This window comes from Schistocerca nitens, chromosome 3, assembly GCF_023898315.1.
Source record: "Schistocerca nitens isolate TAMUIC-IGC-003100 chromosome 3, iqSchNite1.1, whole genome shotgun sequence".
Classification (NCBI taxonomy): domain Eukaryota; kingdom Metazoa; phylum Arthropoda; class Insecta; order Orthoptera; family Acrididae; genus Schistocerca; species Schistocerca nitens.
This window is the reverse complement of record NC_064616.1, coordinates 829105992-829126871: the sequence shown is the minus strand read 5'-3', so window position 1 is coordinate 829126871 and position 20880 is coordinate 829105992. Positions and strand designations below refer to the sequence as shown.

The 20880-nt window shown below is 40.0% G+C and overlaps 1 protein-coding gene across 1 annotated transcript in view; it reads right to left on the bottom strand.

Annotated features, from left to right (window-relative positions):
* Positions 1-20880, bottom strand: part of LOC126248847 (E3 ubiquitin-protein ligase HERC2) — an 851297-nt gene that overhangs the window by 51186 nt on the left and 779231 nt on the right. The window contains exons 78-80 of the mRNA XM_049950269.1: positions 19815-20009; positions 19431-19565; positions 5016-5184 (exon numbers count right to left, since the gene is read on the bottom strand). Of these exons, the coding sequence (XP_049806226.1) occupies positions 5016-5184; positions 19431-19565; positions 19815-20009 (499 nt within the window). The remainder of the gene's footprint in view (positions 1-5015; positions 5185-19430; positions 19566-19814; positions 20010-20880) is intronic.

The window sequence follows — 20880 nt, the reverse complement described above, 5'->3', positions numbered from 1 at the left end:
GTTGCAGTATAATTTGTATTCATCATTCTCCAGTACATTTTGTGGTGCATACTTGTATGTGGGAACGTGTTGTTTTATAAGTTTATGTTGTAAGGCAAGCTGTTGATGTATTATTTTTGCTACATTGTCATGTCTTCTGGGGTATTCTGTATTTGCTAGTATTGTACATCCGCTTGTGATGTGATCTACTGTTTCTATTTGTTGTTTGCAAAGTCTGCATTTATCTGTTGTGGTATTGGGATCTTTAATAATATGCTTGCTGTAATATCTGGTGTTTATTGTTTGATCCTGTATTGCAATCATGAATCCTTCCATCTCACTGTATATATTGCCTTTACTTACCCATGTGTTGGATGCGTCTTGATCGATGTGTGGCTGTGTTAGATGATATGAGTGCTTGCCAGGTAGTGTTTTCTTTTTCCAATTTACTTTCTTCGTATCTGTTGATGTTATGTGATCTAAAGGGTTGTAGAAGTGGTTATGAAATTGCAGTGGTGTAGCCGATGTGTTTATATGAGTGATTGCTTTGTGTAGTTTGCTAGTTTCTGCTCGTTCTATAAAGAATTATCTTAAATTCTCTACCTGTCCATAATGTAGGTTTTTTATATCGACAAATCCCCTTCCTCCTTCCTTTCTGCTTAATGTGAATCTTTCTGTTGCTGAATGTATGTGATGTATTCTATATTTGTGGCATTGTGATCGTGTAAGTGTATTGAGTGCTTCTAGGTCTGTGTTACTCCATTTCACTACTCCAAATGAGTAGGTCAATATTGGTATAGCATAAGTATTTATAGCTTTTGTCTTGTTTCTTGCTGTCAATTATGTTTTCAGTATTTTTGTTAGTCTTTGTCTATATTTTTCTTTTAGTTCTTCTTTAATATTTGTATTATCTATTCCTATTTTTTTGTCTGTATCCTAGATATTTATAGGCATCTGTTTCTTCCATCGCTTCTATGCAGTCGCTGTGGTTATCCACTATGTAATCTTCTTGTTTAGTGTGTTTTCCCCTGACAATGCTATTTTTCTTACATTTGTCTGTTCCAAAAGCCATATTTATATCATTGCTGAATACTTCTGTTATCTTTAGTAATTGGTTGAGTTGTTGATTTGTTGCTGCCAGTAGTTTTAGATCATCCATGTATAGCAAATGTGTGATTTTGTGTTGGTACGTTCCAGTGATATTGTATCCATAATTTGTATTATTTAGCATGTTGGATAGTGGGTTCAGAGCAAGGCAGAACCAGAAAGGACTTAATGAGTCTCCTTGGTATATTCCATGCTTAATCTGTATTGGCTGTGATGTGATATTATTTGAATTTGTTTGGATATTAAGTGTGGTTTTCCAATTTTTCATTACTATGTTTAGGAACTGTATCAATTTAGGATCTACTTTGTATATTTCCAGTATTTGTAGTAACCATGAGTGGGGTACACTATCAAAAGCTTTTTGGTAATCAATGTATGTGTAGTGTAGTGACCTTTGTTTAGTTTTAGCTTGATATGTCACCTCTGCATCTATTATCAGTTGCTCTTTACATCCTCGTGCTCCTTTGCAACAGCCTCTTTGTTCTTCATTTATAATTTTGTTCTGTGTTGTATGTGTCTTAAATAATTTAGTTAGATGAGAATGTGTTGAGGTGAACTTCTTTAGCCAGAAATTTGCTATTTTATCTTTTCCAGGGGCTTTCCAATTGTGAGTAGAATTAATTGCTTGGGTGACTTCATGTTGCAAAATTATCACTTCAGGCATTTGTGGTATCATCTTGTATGTGTCTGTTTCTGCTTGTATCCACCGTGCATGCCTGTTATGTTGTACCGGGTTTGATCATATGTTGCTCCAGAAGTGTCCCATGTCTGTTATGTTTGGTGGATTGTCTATTTTAATGTGTGTGTTATCTATTGTCTGGTAAAATTTCTTTTGGTTTGTGTTGAATGTTTGGTTTTGTTTCCTTCTGTTTTCACTTTTTTTGTATCTTCTAAGTCGTTTGGCCAATGCTTGTAATTTCTGCTTCTTTTCATCTAATTGCTCTATCGCTTCTTGTTGTGAGATTTTACCTATCCTTTTTCGTTTTTTTTTCTGACATTTCATTTCTTATAAATTGTGTTAGCTGTCCGTTGTCTTTTCTCAGTTTTTCTATTCTGATCTGTAGCCTGTGTTGCCATGCAGGTTTTGTGGGTTTCTTCTGGGTGTTGGTTAGTTCTGATCTCTGCCTAGTGTGTATATTTAGTGTAGTGAGTGCTCCTATATAAACCAGTAGTTGTAACTCTTCCATAGTTGTGTTTTCATTTATTTTGTTGTGTATGATTGTGTTGATAGTTTTTATTGTTGTTTCGACTTGTGGGTTATTTGGCGGTCTATGCAAGAATGGTCTAATGTCTGTATTTGTGTCTTTGTATTCTATATATGTCAGCTGAAATTTTTCTTCTATATCTAACATGTGTGTCACTTCGTGTTCTATTTGTGCTTGTTCTGGTGACTGTCTTAAGATTTCGTTTTCCTCTGATTGTTTAATTGATGTGTGTTGTTCTTTGTTTGTTTGCTCTGGGATGTTTGAGTCCATTACTGTATTTTCTTCTTCTTCTGATTGCACATTATTTTGTTCCAGTATTTGTTGTACTTGTTGTTTGATGTTTTCTAATTCTGACTGGGGTATCCTGTTATTTTTGATTATTACACGGATCTGATCAGCTAGTCGTTGTTCTGTTAAAAATTTTAATTCTGGGTATCTGGTAATAAATGTTGTGCATACTTGTGATCTGTATCCAGTTGTGTTGGTTCCTAGGTTTGTTGCTTGGTAATAACAGAACATGAGGTGTCGATTAACTTCATCTGACCATCTCATCCTCTGTCTTTGTTTTCCTTCTAGGGTGGTTGCAGGAAGCATATCCTGCAAAACACCTCTATTTGGATTTAAATCATTTTCCAGTTTGCTAGCAATGTTGTTACCATTGTGGGCGGGCATAGGGTTCAAGCGTCGTCCCTGACCATGACGGCACTTGTCCGAGGCTTCTTTAGGTCTGTCCTGAACCAACTAATCACACTAAAAGCGGGGTTAGCCCTATTAGTGGTTTGTTCTTTTCGTCGCCTTTTACGACTGGCAGAACATACCGGAGGCCTATTCTTTTCCCGGGCCTCCATGGGGTTTATTATTACTATTATTATTATTATTATTATTATTATATTATTATTAGTATGCAACTTATTATTTCCTGGCTTCCTTACATCTAAGTCCACTTAAGTTCACAGATATGCACATAGTGCAAAACCTTCTTTGAGCAGCACATATAAATGATTGCATAACTAAAACTGCTCCACCAAAACTGCTCAACAGAGATACAGTCGCAGGGTCTGATAGAACAGCAGTTCAGTTTTACTGATTGATGGATTGGTCCCATTTGGTTAAATTATTACAAGTACACACACTGTACATAGGACAAAATACAAACCAGACAATAAAATCTGTGTTCTGTCAGACCCTGGGGCCACTCCTCTACAGAGCAGTTTCAGTCGATTTTTCATTCTGCAGTTACTTATCTTTATATATGTCATTTACTGTTCAGTGTTTCAGTCTTCTCCCTGCTCCCTGTCTTCCTCATTTTTGATGTGAATATGATCAATAAGAGAGTGGATAGAACATTGTTCTTTTGTTTCAGCCATGGCTAAAAATTCATTAGCTCTTTTTTGTCAGTTTGCTAGTTAAAGAATTGTTTTCAGATTTAAATCACTGCTTGTGTTGCTTATTTTACATTTATTTGGACTTCTTTAAACTTTTATTTTTCAATTTCCTCCTCTCTTTTTCTTCTTCCTTTTCTTTTTAATCTGGGATGGAACTATCTCTGCTTTCGTAATAACTTTAATACAACATGGAAATACATAGGTGGTATATAAGCAATGGAAGGTTAGCACTTAAGCCATCCTCACATGAGACAAGTTAGCTAATGTTGACGTGGGCTTACGCCCTATGAAAACATACTGCTTCTAAGCACCATTGCATTGAAGATCTCTCAAAAGAGCACCATATTGGTATGATTTGTTGTAACAAAATGACAGAGAACCTCATACTCATCATTAAAGGATATTCATATTTAGTTATTTTTGTGTTATAATTTGCATGTTATGAAAGTATGCCATTTTAAGGCAAATGCATACTGAAGATTAATGAAAAAGGAATTGCTCTTGGTAGGATTTGTTATAATTAAATGCCAGTTAAAAATGTATCAATGATTAAAGCCTTCAGAATATCATAATATACAATAAAAGGGCATGAAATATAGAAGAGAGCACAGTGTAGCTGGTAGAGGCGCTAAATTATAAAATAGTGTGTAGCTAGTTTGTGTCTTGCTGTATCCAAATTCTTTTTTCCTCCCTTGCATTTCCTAAAAGGTTATCAAATAAATATAAATAATTTCTGTAATATTTCACATTACATAACTATAGGTGCCTGCGCTCTCTCTCTCTCTCTCTCTCTCTCTCTCTCTCTCTCTCTTTCTCTCCCCCTCTCGTAAATTTGTCTGACTGTGTGAAGTTTTGTAAGCTGATGTTCTTACTGACCGGACATGGAACTTTCATTCTTGTCTTATAGCATGTATATGGACATTGAAATTTTTGTTTATCTATACTGCAGATAGTGCAATGTGACTAGCAATTAGACAAACGAGGAAATGTGCATTTTAACAGAGCTTTACGTATGTCCACTTTTGTAAACAAACTGTGTGATATGCTGCTAGATACAGTTGACAGCTGCCGCTGGAGAGTGCTAAAGTATCAATCACATTAATCAGCATGCCCCATGTGACACACACACTGTATCTTGTCAGGTTGGATTTCCCACTCAAGTCCATATCTACGTTAGCTGCCTTGTCCCATGTGAGGACGGATTTCCTGTATAGTTGAGGCACTATGCAATGGACAGGCATCTAAAAAAGACTTACAACTTACAACAATGTTCAAGGCTGTATCATATGTTTAAATTAAATGACTAAGTGAATATGAAATATTTTCAGTTGACTGGTACCTGTAATTGAGTGCTAGGCGAACATATTCCAGTCGATTTTCAGGCATAATTCTTTTGTATCTTGTGGAAAGAGGAATTTCAATTCCTGAAGCTGAAGGTGTTGAAAATGGCATCTCTAAAGTTTGAAATACTTTTGCATCTGGTTCCATATCTCGTATGCAAAGCAATCCTGTGAAGAACAATTTTAAATGAGATATACATAAAATGAAGTTCATACCAACTTTAATCCTTAAAACTTCAAATTTATATTCTGCTATTTTGCCAAAGAAACGTTGAAATATTACAATACAGATCCATCAAACTACAGAAAAATTGCAATCTCTCATTAGTGTCTTATGTATATGTATGATGAAGACATCAACCATGGAGCACTTGTTCGAAAATCACAAACAGTACAGCTTAGCACTTTATATGGGGGAGTCTGCTGTACTTTTGGTATCACACTTTGTGCTCAAAAGTCAGAGGATAGTAGGTAATATCATGTATTTTGTGTAATAATGAGCCAATAGAGAGTATGTAGTGGGCTCATACACTGCACAATTGTAGATACTCACAAGTTTTAACATTCCATCAGTGTGATTTCATAGGAGCTGTAAGATTCCAGGTCCAGTGTTTACGAAGTAAAGTGGTAACATCAAGAAAGAGTCAAATTTAATCATCACTCTGTTACATATAAGACATTAGTTAATAGATACTGTCAAACTTTAAAGCATACAGTACAAATCAATTGTCAGACCTCCTCATCAACTGATGCAGAACACTTCCACTGCAGCTCAGGTACATAGGTTAATTACTGAATTATGTATTGAGTGGTAAGATGTTCCAGTTTTAACAAATACTGCTCCCCAGAGGCTACTAATCAGAAGAATGAATGCACACAGTTCAAGACAGAGTGTAGAAAATAGTTTGGTTGGTTTGGGGAAGGAGACCAGACAGCGTGGTCATCGGTCTCATCGGATTAGGGAAGGATGGGGAAGGAAGTCGGCCGTGCCCTTTCAGAGGAACCATCCCGGCATTTGCCTGGAGTGATTTAGGGAAATCACGGAAAACCTAAATCAGGATGGCCAGACGCGGGATTGAACCGTCGTCCTCCCGAATGCGAGTCCAGTGTCTTACCACTGCGCCACCTCGCTCGGTAGAAAATAGTTTCATCAATAGTCTGGGGAGGAGTGAATGAAGGTCTCATGGAGTGATGAGTAGACCGCGGATTTTAGGTAAAAACCTATTTTGTTCCTGAGTTCCTATTTGCATGAAAATTTGTATTTATGCGTTTCATGACTATTTACACTTAATATCGTTAATTCTATAGGACCTAAAAAAGCCTATTTCGACGTTAGTGCCTATTTTAGCATATTTAGGCTTTAATATCCTTAAAAGTGCCTATTTCATCATATAAGACAGTGGCTCCAAGTTTTTGCACACCGTACGACGTATCGAAAAAAATATTTTCTGCCCAGTGTGCAGCAAGGTGGCTAGTTGATATGCGCTCATGCTTCGTATTAGCCTAATATTTCGGTCTTCTTTTATTTTTTTATATCGGTGTCCCTGTTAATACCAAATACTTTATAGGTGTTTTATTATTCATATGTAAAAAATAGATCACGGATCTTTAGGTTACAACCTATTTTTTTCCTAAGCTCCAATTTGCATATAAGTTGGTACTTATGCATTTCATGACTAACTAAACTGAATACCGTTAGTTCTATAGGACCTAAAATTGCGTATTTCGACGCTGATGCCTAATTTTGCCTATTTCGGTATCGAAACCCTAAAAAGTATCTATTTTGTTAATCTGACATAGAGTTCTTGTGTTTTCAAAGATTAGGAAAAGGAAGTAAACTTAGGGCTTTACGTTTTGTCGAAGGCAAAGGTCGTTAGAGACTGTTTACAATTCCTTTGCTTGCCTTACTACCAACAGCACTCTGCACGGTTGAATGGTCATCCATCCAAGTACTCGCTGAGCGCGACAGTGCTTAACTTCAGTGAGCGAATGGGAACCGGTCAAAGATTTGAGTTACACATTAGAATCGAACGTGGGAGTACTAAATGTTATATTTGAAAATATTTCGTTCGTTGGATTCTGGCCAGCTGCGTATTTCGGCAAGGAAACGGTTTCATAGGCCTTAAGCTGAGCACGAATTACACAATGTTAATCGTAGACACCTTCTATAGCTAAATTACTGCCCTTCGCGCATTTTCTCGTTGCTGTCTACAGGCAGTCCTATCAAACTACTCTGTTTCGTGGAAGGTATTATACGTGAATTTTCCGGTTCGAAAAATAATTTGCCAGTAGTGAGATGTTTTCATCTGAAGCACCAGTAAATTCGATTCGCTTGTTCAGAAGGGGCGGCCATCTGTCAGGTGCCATATGTCCAGCAACAAGTACGGTACTTCCCCTACCGCTCCCATGCACCGCAGTAAAAGGAAAAAAAAACTGGTCATCGTTCACTTTTTCCCAGCGAAAACAAATCAGTTCATTGTGTAGCGACCGACGTGTTAAGTGTTACTGACGTTTTAAGTGCAAAATAAACTAATGAAGCGCCAGGTGAAGTAGGGGAAAAAGTACGGGCAAAAATGCAAACGGTTTTGCAGAACAACATTGGCCTGAAGGAGTTGCGTGCAGCTGCCGACATACTTAGTGGAAAATCCAGCACTCCTGGCTGCAGCATTCCTGTCCAACTTGTGCCGAAAATGAAGTACGCCCCCGTCATATCTGTTGATGTAGAACGTTCTTTTTCAGCGTATAAATTGATTCTGGCTAACAAGCGTGACAGTTTTTCACTAGAAAACCTAGAAAAGATTTTTGTTATTTATTGTGAGGCCAACTATAGTCAGAATATGTGAAACTACGAATGTATTAATTAAACCTTGCCACATCTTTTTTACGGAGATCTTTATCTTGCAGGAACTCAAAAACACTTGGAGTTATGTTCAACATTAATGTTGTAGATTGCTGTGCTCTGTAACTGTGTGAATATTCACTCTTCTTGTTTTAATGACTAATAAGATGTTCATACTGTAACACTGTGTATTTTAATTTATTTTTATTTTCTCTGCATCATTTTTATTAGAGCCTATTTTAGGTTTTATATAGCCTAAATGAACTACTGAAAGAGCCTATTTTAAGTGCCTAAAACACACGTTTTTACGACCTAATAATCCGTGGTCTAGTGATGAGTCATGGTAAATGATGTTTCACTAATCTGGGAATGAATAGACCTGCCAAATACTAGTAGTAAAGGAAGTGTATTGTGGCAACTGGTCAATTTCATGGTGATTTCATGGTACAACAGCAGCTACTGCAGCAGCAGCAACACCTCCTGCAGCAACAACAACAAAACAACAACAACAACAGCAGCAGCAAGACATGCTGTGGGAACTCCACCACCAGCAGCAGACACAGTCATTACAGCTTCTCCAAAACCAACAACAGTTTGTGGCTGTGGTGGACTCTCCTGCCACTCTGCTCCTCACTTGTTTCAATGAGGCAAACCAGGGTTGGGAAGTCTATTTTTATTGTTTTGTTTTTCATTGCAAGACACGTCAGATAACTGCTTGTGGGTGTCAGTGTGCACTCACTGTTTTCGAGTAGTGAACTGTACAAAGTGGTGCAAAAATTACACCCACTTTCGGATCCCAGTAGTCTAAGTTTTTCTGATGTTTGTGCATGACTATTATAGCCACCAAATTCCACCAATTTTCAGTTGGAAATAGGCATGGCTGTGCATCTGGTTAACAAGGACACATACATTATCAAAGCTAAGTATAAAAATGTTGCTCAGCAACTAACCTTGCTTGCAGTCAAATCTTGGATGACAACTCACATCTTTGGTTTAGACACTTTTGTGCTTTTTGGTTTTCAAATTAGAAGATCAGGTTCATTTAGTTTCATGTGTGATCCCATTCACAGAACTTAATGCACTGTGTACACAACTTAAGCAGCTGTTTGAACCTACATTAGGTGTGTGTTCTATCACCAGTATTGTCTAGCTGATGGGCTACACCCACGGTCACGGTTCAGAAACCTGCCGGGTCACTTCTGATTTGTGGCGATTTTAAGTCTACCTTTAATGCCGAGACAAATGTCGATTCGTATGTAATTCCTCGACAGGAGGAATTGTTGGCTAAATTGGCTAGGAGGGCAAATATATTTCAAGATAGATCTCACCGGCACCCCGCTTTTAGTCACCTGTAGATGATCAGACGAAACAATTTTTAGTGTTTAACACGCCATTCAGCACGTATTGCTATAACAAGGTGTCATTCGTGGTTGCGAGTGCTCCCTCGATATATCAGAAATGTCTTGAGCAACTCGTCTAACATATTCTCAACTGTGTTAATTATTTATATGATTTGTTAGTTACTGGGGCAATGTGGCAGTAGCATCTGTCCAGTTTACAGATGATGTTTGAGCAGCTCCAAGCCAATGTTCTGTGCTGTCAGTTGAATAAATGTAGTTTCTTTGCAACAAATGTCAAGTACTTGGGTTACATATTAAGTCAAGATGGGCTCACACTGATGCAGGACCATGTGGCCACAATCGCTGACTTATCACCTCCTAACAACCTCAAACAACTACAACTGTTCCTCAGCAAAGTAAATCATTATGCCAAGTTTATTCCACATGTGGCCCACATTTCCCATCCAGTAAATCAACTGTGTAAAAAAAGTGTTAAATTTGTGTGGTCAGAGCCGTGCCAAAAAGCTTTCGTGCAACTTAAACGGTGCCTAATGTCAGCTCCTTGTTTAGCTGCATGCCATCTCAGCATGCACTTGATGCTTGCCATTGATGCATTGCATTGTGGCAGGAGTGCTCTGTTGTCCCACAAATACATCAACTGCACAGAACAGCCCACTGCATTTGCATCTAAATCATTAAATGCAGTGCAGAGGAATTATTCACAAATTGAGAAGAAGGCATTAGCTATCATATACTGGGATCCAGAAGTTTCATGTGTTCCTCTATGGTGCAAAGTTTTACTAGATCACCAATCACAAATCTTGTATTTCATTGCTTGGCCCCCATTCAAAACTTCCCAATAAAACAGTGCAGCAGTTGCAATGGTGGGTACTGTTTCCTCAGTAGCTGCATCTATGAGATCCATTATAAGGCCAGCCATACAGCACTCCAATGCAATTATGCTTTCCCAGTTGATGTGTGGCACAGATGTCAAACTTGACAGGCATGAGGTGCTGTGTTTTGCCTTAGACAGAAACCAGTGACACAACCTTGATGAATTTCCAATTACAGTGTATGAGGTAGTGCCAGAAATGGCCCACAATCCTCTCCTCCACTACAGGTGACAATGAATGCCCAGTGCTAGTTCCTCCAACACTGCACCCCCAGATACTGCAGTTCCTCCACACTGCACACAGGGAATGTGGAGAACGAAAACAATAGTGCGACATTATGTGTACTGGTGTGGTGTTGATGCTATCCTTGAATGCACTGTCTGGAACTGCCGTGTCTCCACCCACAACCGATTCGCACCAGCACAGCTGTTCAATCTTCAGCCTTGGCAAAGGGTACATTTTGATTTCACTGGTCATTCTGGGGAGCAATGTGGTCACTTGCCAATGCCCCTCTAACTTTCAGTATGATGCATTTATGGCTACAAGTGCCCTGCCCACCATGTTAGTGTCAGATGGGGCTCTTCCATCCTGGTTTCTGACAATGGCCCTCATATTTCACGATTTTTATCAGTAACATGGCAATGAGTACCTGACCACTGCCCTTTCCATTCCACATCCAAATTGGAAGCTGGGCAGATGGACAGGACATTCAAAGACACATATGCGATGACTACTGATGACAGCTGACTCCAGGGAAGCTCTCACTAGCTTCCTTGCCTCCTACCGATCCACCCCCGCAAATGGATGTAGCCCAGCCAAAAGATTACATGGGCACAGACCCCCATACCCCATTCTACTTGCTGCACCTGATTCCACGGGTCCACTGCCCTGCACACAGTCATATCAATGCATTGGAGCTCCCGTCTGGGTTCATACTTTCAACCAGAACCTCAGGCGAACCCAAGGCACCATCATCAGCAGCAGGAGGTGGCAGGTGTTTGAGACTGAGGTCAACTAGGAGCAGCTGGTCAGCAACAGAATCAGCTCCGTCCACACCATGACATATATCTCCCCCCCCCCCCCCCCCCATTTCCCACAACCACGACCAGCACCACCACTACCACCAGGATGGAGTGCTACCTGCGACCACACCAGGGACTGGCCTGCCACTTACTACTACAGCCTCTGCCTTTGTGTCAGGCATCAGCAAGAAATCAAAATTGACCAGCATTGGAAGCCGATCGGACTGAAACCTTTCCTCCTCCTATGCCACTTCCGCCTCTCACTCCTGTTATTGGTGGCCCCATTCTCTCCCTATCAGTGGACATTGAACATTATTGGCCTGTGGTGCCCATGGAGGCTGACCCATTGGTATCATCTCCACCAGTTCCGGGGCCCACTCCCCTGCAGGCCGGCCCAAGCTGTGCCCCAGATTCCATCATTCACCCAGGACTCTCACATATGGCATTGCCTCCCTCCATCAATCACCCAGGACTCTCACATATGGCTCTGCCTCCCTCCCAAGTCGATCATGATAGGGACCCTCCATGGGCACCTTTGGTGAGCATTCCTACTTTCCTCTCTCCCCTTCTTTCTTGAAGCAGGCAACAGCCATGTCACTTCCAGCTCTATGTACCAATTAAATGGTGGAGAGAGGGGAGGGATTTAGTGTCGGAGGGTCATTCGAATTCTGAGCCTAGCTTGGGTGTTGGCTGAGAGCCTAGCTCAAGTATTGGTTGAGATAACATGTCAGAGATACTGGGGCTCCACGTGACAGCAATGGCTCATGCCTGAGTGATGCAAAGCTGCCGTGGCAAGCACATGAGGTAGTGCCACCCTCTGACAAGTGTTTACTGATATTCTCACGTAGAAGAGGGTGTTATTAGATGAATGTCGAACACTAACTTCACTTAACGAACGTTTATTCAGTACTTGCATGTACAAGAGTGCAGAGCAAACTGCCTCTGGTCAGAACACATACAGTATAAATACAGCTACAGAATATTCCAGTACATTGATTCATGACATTTGAGGATACTTCTAGAATGTACTCAAATTGAATATAGAAATTCAAATTGTACAGTCAAGCTGAGTTTTGAACTCACAACCCTCCATGCAACAGTTTAGTGTCATAGCCACTACACCACGGTGCTACTCAGCTTCTTCTGTGACATTGCTCCCTCCTTAAGAGAACAGCATCTCGGTGTTACATCCTCCTAGTCCGGGAACGAGTCATCGGTCCTGCATACTCCGACTCATGATGACTGATTCTCACCCTGGCGGTGACTTCTTAGAACTTCATTTGCCGCTACACTCTTCGTCACCTTTCCGCTTGTTGCCTGTTGCTGGAGCTTCAGATTTATCGTGGGTTGCAGGCTCCTTATAGGGCTTCATTCGAAGGATGTGGACCGTATCTCTGATCTTTCATCATCTTGTGTCGGGGCCGAAATTTTCAATTTCATAAGTAACATCAGACAACTGTCTTACAACCTTATAAGGTCCAAAGTAGTGCCTGAGGAGCTTCTCAGAGAGACCAACCTTCCAAACAGGAGTGAAGATCCAGACGAGGTCACCAGGCTGGTAGACAACAGGGAGAAGGCTCGCGTCATACCTTCGGCGATCGTTTTCTTGAGCCTGCAGCACGCAGAGTTGAGCTAACTGCCGAGCTTCTTCTGCTCTCGTTAACACCTGGCCGATGTAGTAATTGTCCATGTCATCAGGATGTAACAGAAACACAGTGGCCATCATCATAGTCACCTCACGCCCACGCACCAGGAAAAATGCCATAAATCCTTTGGCGTCTTGTTTGGCGGTGTTGTCGGCAATCGTCACGAAAGGTAGCACCTCATGCCATTTTCTCTGCTCAACAGTGACAAACATTGATAGCATGTCAGTCAAGGTCTTATTAAGGCGTTCAGTAAGCCCGTTAGTTTGCGGATGGTAGGCAGTCGTCATGTAATGAGTAATGTTGCACTGATGGTTTATCTCTGTCACAAGATTCGATTGAAAAACTTTCCCTCAACCCGTAATTAATGACCTTGGGGCACCGTGTTTTAATACAATATCTTCCATGATGAATTTGGCTACCTCGGATGCTTTGGCTCGTTTCACAGCTTTTGTAGTGGTATAGCGCATCAGATAATCAGTGCAAACAATAATCCATCTATTGTCACTAGCAGAGATTGGAAAATGTCTGAGGAGGTCAATCCCAACACACCAGAAAGGCGTTTTGGCTGGTGGAATTGGTATGAGTAGGCGAGGTGGTTTCTGAGGAACTGCCTTTCTGCTCTAGCACTCGCGACAGTGCGACACACAGTGACAGACACTCCTAAATAAACCTGACCAGAAAAATCTCTTGTGGGTTCTATCATATGTCTGAATAAATCCTAAATGTCCGGCCTCACGTGTGTCATGGAACATCTAAGCGCATGTGTTTAGGAATCTTTCCAAACGGATCAAAGTTTTCTTGATAAGTAATCCATTAACTACCTTAAACTGTCCTTTCACATCCTCTGACCAATTTAAGGCAAGTATAATTTGAGATATCTTGGCATCCTTCTTCTGCTCAGCAGAGATATCCTGGAGTGCAGCGAGACAGGCACTATCTTCATCAAAGTCTTGATGGTCTTGCACAGGGTTTCTTGAGAGACAGTCAGCATCTTGGTGTTTTCTTCCACTTTTGTACACTATGGTAATGTCATACTCTTGAAGACGTAGTGCTCACGTGACGAGTCGTCCTGTTGGATCCTTAAGACATGTCAACCAACAAAGTGAATGATGGTCTGTAACAACTGTGAATGGCCTTGCATAGAGATACTGTCGAAATCTGCACATAGCCCAGATCACAACAAGACATTCTCTTTCTGTAGTTAAGTAGTTTCTCTCGGCTTTTGTAAGTGTCCTACAAGCATAGGCTATATAACCTTCTCTTTTCCATCCGAAATTTGCACCAGAACAGCACTGCTCCTACACCCGCTGGCATCTGTGTGTAGTTCTTTAGGTGCTCTCTCATCATACAGACCAAGTACAGAGTCAGTCGTCAGAGCTTTTCACAGCACATCGAAAGAATCTTGTTGAGCACCACCCCAGATGGATTTAGCATCGGCTTTTAACAACTCTTGGAGTGGCCTGGCTTTGATACAAAAGTCTTTGATAAAACGATGGTAATAAGAACATAATCTGAGGAAGCTTCTCACATCCCTAATACTTCTAGGAATTAGTAATTTTCGTTATAGATCTCACCATTTCTGGGTCTGGCCACACACCTTCATTTGACAAAAGGTTTCCAAGTATTTTGATTTCTTTTGCTCCAAAGAGACACTTTCTTGGATTAAGTTTCAGTCCGCCTTGTTGGAGACACTTAAGAGTGGCCATCAGTCTTTTTATATGTTCATCAAATGCCTCTGAGAACACTATAATGTCATCTAAATAACAAAGAAACATCGTCCTCTTCAGGTGCCTTAGAAGATTTTCCATCATCCGTTCAAAAGTTGCTAGTGCATTACACAAACCAAACGGCATTATCTTAAACTCATGCAAGCCCTCAAGGGTGATGAATGCAGTTTTCTCATGATCAGCATCATCTACTTCGATTTGCCAATATCCCAAGTACATGTCCATGGTTGAGAAAAACTTAGCCCCCTTCAGACAATCTAGTGTATCGTCAGTTCATGGAAGAGGGTAAACGTTCTTTTTAGTTATCTTATTAAGCTTCCTGTAATCAACACAAAAGAGCCAACTGCCATCCTTCTTCCTGACGAGGACCACTGGTGATGACCAAGGGCTCTGCGAAGGCTGAATGATGTAATTCTTCATCATTTTCTCTACCTCCCCACGAATTATTCGACATTCTGTTGCTGACACACGGTATGCTCTCTGGCTTACTGGTTGAGGGTCTCCAGAGCTAATCCGGTGCTTCACTATCGATTTGTCTAATTTGCCCTTCACCTGTGGATTGAAGCATTCAGAGAACTATTGAAGAATGGCAAGTAGCTTCTTCTGTTGTTCCTTAGTGAGATCTGGTGATAGTCAAGCTAGAAGATCTTTTCTCGTAATGGTAGCGCTAATTTCGTCCACAGACTCAGCATGGGAAGTTTCTATGATGCTCAGCTGTTCTTCAATTAATGGTTCAGCATTTGCTACGCACAAGCGTCTTGGAAAGATCTGATCTTCGAGTGACCACAATCTATAATTGCCTGAGAAGCTTTCAAAAAGTCCCATCCGAGAATGACATCATGACTACACTCTTGTAAGATGATGAATTGTAAGGGCTGTGTATGGCCACTTATACCCACATGAATGGTACATCTTCCTGTAGGTTTTACATATTTCCCATTAGCTACCTTCAGCAGAGATGTTTTGTTTTCGATGAATACGATTTTCTGTAACTGGTGATGGTGCTTCTCCGAAATGACTGAATATGATGCTCCAGAGTCCACAAGAGCTTGGGCTGGTTGGCCATCCATGAGGAAATCAACGTAGTTTCCTATCATTTTTGTAGTGATCGACGGCAGAGGATTTTTCTCTTCAGCGGCCTCACCTCCAAGGAAGGTCGCACCCTTTAGTTTTCCAGGTTGCGGCAGCTACGTGATCGGCTGGATCTTCTATACAGCGATGGAGATCTTGATCGGCATGTTGGGGAGCATCCTCTCCAGTGGCTAGCTTGTGGTGATGGTGACTTACATCATCTTGCACTCACATCTTCTTGTTCATCATCGTCGTCCTGGAGTTGGCGTCGGCTAAGATTGGTCTGCTGTCTTCTGGTGTGGGTGTCATCAAATATCCACCACCTTTGTTGACAATAGTGCACCACAAGTCCCGGTCGTCCACAGTGGAAACATACTGGTTGGTTATCCTGGGTCCTCCAGACGTCGGTCTTCCTTGGTGCCCAAACAGGTTCCTCATATGGCCTGTAGGAACATAACTCCACCTTGTCTTGACTTTTTCATCGTTTTAAAGGGAAATGAAGGACGAGAGATTGGGTTCAATGTCTGTTCCACTTCCTCCCTTGTGACCTCTTGAAGCATCTCAGTTTTTTGCTTGCCATGGAATCCAAGTGTCTTCTAAACTTCTTCTCTCACTATCTGATGAAGAAGACAGTGAAATCAGTTGCTTCATCCATCACAGACATCAATACGATATTTGGAAGCCATTCAAACTTCTTGTGTGTAATTCTTTTTTGATGCATTGTCTCAATAGACTGGCACCATTTTATGAAGTCGTCTGCTGTCGAAACCTCCTTCAGGAGTAGGGCTTGATACATGTCCTCAGCAACATCGTCACCAGAGAACCCGGAAGGATGTCTCATGTGGTGGCACACAGTTGCTGTCATTGTAACGTCCTCTTCTTCTGGATCAGACAGATTGCGATCTGTTGAATATGGCTCTAACTCAGGTTTCTCGCCACATAAACGGTGCTCTGTCATGGCCTGATGTGAGCCACTGTGTCGTCGATAATGTGCACTATCACAAGTTCCAATACTCAGCGTCTCCACCAGAATAATGTCACGTAGAAGAAGGTGTTATTATATGAATGATGAACACTAACTTCACTTAACAAAGGTTTTTTTTCAGAATTTGCACATACAAGAGTGGGGAGCGAACTGCCTCCGGCCAGAACACATACAGTATATATATACAGCTACAGAACATTCCAGTACGACGATTCATGATATTTGTGGATACTTCTAGAATGTACCCGAACCGAATATAGAAATTCAAATTGTACAGTCCAGGTGAGTTTTGAACTCACGACCCTCTATGCAACAGTTTAGTGTCATAACCACTACACCACAGTGCTATTCAGTTTCTTCTGCGACAATATATTGCAGCCCAGCCAATGCGGCAAGTCTCTCAATAGTCACTGAAGTCTTACATATGTACCTCTGTATAGCGACCCAATGCTAGTAAAAGACTAAAAAGAATTGTGCAAAAACATTAAGGAAGATTTTCAAAATGTAATGCCTGAAATTCTCCAAAGACATAAAGGATGGCATGGAGATGCAGAGACCTCTGTGTAAGGCATGATAGTGCACATATCTGCCAGATACATTGTTTTTATATGTTTACTACAATATACTGTTTTCATCTAGAAAAGGGTGTTCTCATACACACTGCATTTGTTGAACTAATTCTTTACCACCAAATGATTATAGTTAGTAAAAAACTTTTGTCATATCTGTGGTTATTTTATCATACACTGGCTGTAAATTAATTACAGTAGCACATATCCTTCCATATCCTTCTACCCACCACGTATTCACCAACTGCAGTTGACTATCTCCAATAGGTCACCCAAGTACATTGTAACACTATACAATGATGATAGTGTTTTTGTCATCAGGACACACAAATGCTAAGATATTATATGAGGGTAATCCAGAAAGTAACATCATTTGGCTTTAATAAATTCAAGAAACACACTTTATTAAACAAATCATGTCACTTCCAGAAATTGAATGTAACTTTAAACCTCTACATAATCATCTACATTTACTCAAGCATTTGTCATATCTGTCAACACATGCTCTGTAGTTGGTTGTTTACAAACCATCAAGCCAGTTTTAGTATTAATTTCAGCATAAATTACAAAATGTTTCCTACCCAGAAACTATTTGAGTTCAGTGAAAAGGTGAAAATCACTAAGAACAAGGTGAGAACTGTAGGGTGTTTGATCAAACATTTATCATCAAAATTCATCTGACAAGTCTCTGGTTGCAGCAGCATACCTGTCCTCATGGCAGTTATTGTGAAGTAGTACAACTGTAAGGAAGCATACCATTCCTATGAGTTTGGATTTCTTGGTATAGCTATTATTTGGATGTCGTAATATCGATCTGAATTGATTGTAGTGTCTTTTAGCATGAAACTGACCATGAGAAGACCCTTAAGATACCAGAACACCATCATCATGAGTTTTCAGTAGTTAGAATTTGTTGGAATTCCACAGTTTCTTTAGTGAAGAATGGTGCTATGGTCTATGGGGCTGCATCCCCCTCTCCCAGAACTACATCTGTTTATTCTTAAAAGAGAGAGAGAGAGAGATTCTTGCATCATAGCTTTCAGGCTTAGCAGTTTCGATAATTTTCTTGTTATTGTAGTTGTTGTTATAATAGATTCAGAAAACACCTTTGTTTACTCTAGAGAATCTGGAGATGGAATGGTGATACAAAACTTCTGTGAGGTCACTCCCACTCCCCCAGACGAAAATCATGGATTCAACTCTGACCATGAGTAATTGGCACTTGGTCTCTGGAGTGAAATGAAACCCACATATTAGAAAACCAGTAATAATCTGGTAGAAAAAGGCATTTTCATTTGGGCAACATCACATCAAAAAATTTCAATGCTCCAACCATTCACTGTGTTTTGTCTTGATCACTTAGTTTCCTGGGAAACCATCAAGCCCAAATTTTTCTATAGGCAAGAAGTTCAGACAGAATTTTGTCAAGCAAAGAAAGAGAAATATTTGGCAAAGAAATGTGTAACTTGCCTAGGGTTTCCTATCCGTCTTGCACAATTTTATTCTTCACATCATCTGCGATGAGTGGAAGGTGTCCATTTAAACTTGGATATAATCCTGATAGCAATCTGCACATTAGGACTGCACAATCGGTAGTTACTTCCTAGATTGCCCTCCGTATAATGACGATCTCCAAAAGGTAGATATTATTTGAGCCAACCTTTTGTAAAGCCCAACTTACAATCCTCATTAAAAACCATGAATGCAGAGTGTAATTTGCTATATGTAAATGACACTAATACTTGAATAATCAACTAAAAAATGAATTAAGTAAAGATCTGTTCTTCCAGGAGTGCTAGTCCTGCAAGTTTCAAAGAACTTCTGTGAAGTTTGGTAAATAGGAAATGAGGAACTGGCAGAAGTAAAATTGTGAGGACAGGTTGAGAGTTGTGCTTGGGTAGCTCAGCCAATAGAGCACTTGCTCACAAAAGACAAAGGTCCTGACTTTGAGTCTCAGATCTGCACAAAGTTTTAATATGCCACAAAGTTTCATATCAGTGCACACACTGCAGCAGAGTGAAAATTTCGTTCTGCACACCTAATGTTTCTTTATACAATGGCATCTGATAGCTCATCTCTCTATTAGGTGAAGAACTGCAAGGTCTTGTATGTTGTATGGTGGTCATAAGTGCTCTTGGATCTTTAGACATATTTAAAAGCAAATGATCATTTCCAGCAATATAATTACTGGAGGTACTATTAATAAACATAGCAAGATTTTCATAAAATATAATTGAGTATTTCAAGGACTCTGGCATCTCAAAACTGAACATATAAACATGTGACAATTTATGGAAATAACTTCATATACTCTTCATTTACCTGGGACATAATCTCTATCCACCTCTGTAAGATCAGCTGGTGTTAAGGTCATTCCAGCTAACTGCTTCCATACAGCTTCTGCAAGGTTCAGGCTTAAGGGGCTACCTGTCCTGATAGCAATTCCCATTAGAATACCTGTAAAAAGTTTGTGTATAATAATTAGCATCAATTTCTCATTGCTGCTTAAAACGATGTTCTATGTAGTCACAATTAACATTCAACAAACATTTTAACTTATAGTTAACTAGCATTATTCCTGAGTTTTTTGTTTGATTTAAATCACATCATGTGTGTAAAAATTGGTGAACCAAAAAACTAAAATATTTTCATGTCACTCTTAATTCAAATATCAGACATATTTACTTTATTTTGTTAGGAACATACCCAGGAATCTGAACATATTCATGTGCAGTGGTGATTTCAAGGTAGGGTTCAAGAGGAAACAGTCACGATTTGTTCCTGTATCATCTCGGCCATTGGGTGTAACAATCAATAATGGAAGACACCCATTTTGAAGTTCTTCACACATCTCAGTAATGCTTTCACTGTAGCCTCCTCCACAATCATCTACACTTTCCCCTGGAAAGAATTTAAGATACTTCAAAATTTTGGTATACTCAGAATGATCAAATGTTAGCAATTTCCTTAAATTATTTGGCCCATGATTACTATATGACACAAGTAAATATCAAAACTATAGAAGCATATAGCACTTACAAAGGAACACCAATTGAATGATGATTTATTGCTCTGACCATATCAACAAGTGGCTAATCACTATCAGAATTAGTGTCCGTGTAACATAGTTGTTCCTGAGGTACATAATGATGCACCACTGTACTAGTGGTTGGTGATGAATCTGCAGTACATTCAATATTATCTACTAGCACATCTGTACATCATTTTATACCTCAGAAACAACTACTCTACAGAAAACATTAAGACTGAAGACACACTAAAAACGTACAACTTTTCACGTAACCTGATGATGACTACGCACTAGTCAAAATTATGTCACAGCATTAATTACCATGCAACGGGAGTAGTTGTTTAATCCTATGACTACTGTGGATGTGTTAACCCATCATGTGTAGCATTCCCTGGTACTGTGGATACCTTTGAGTGCACCACTGTGCATTTCCTCCAGTACTGTGATGATATTTACTCGCGCAGCCTTACTGATCCCTGATTGAATATACTTGAAAGGAGAGACAGCATTGGTCGTATATTTTTGTTTATTATCGCAACATCGATTTTCGGTCACTTAGTGACCATCTTCAGTGCTGTAATATATTACTTAAATTAGTAAGCACTGGTGTCAATAAGCTTACGGCTTTTGCGATAATAAACAAAAATATACGACCAATGCTGTCTCTCCTTTCAAGTATACCCATTATCTGGTCGTAATGCACAGGACACTATGGAGTCGCCAATCAATGATCCCTGATTG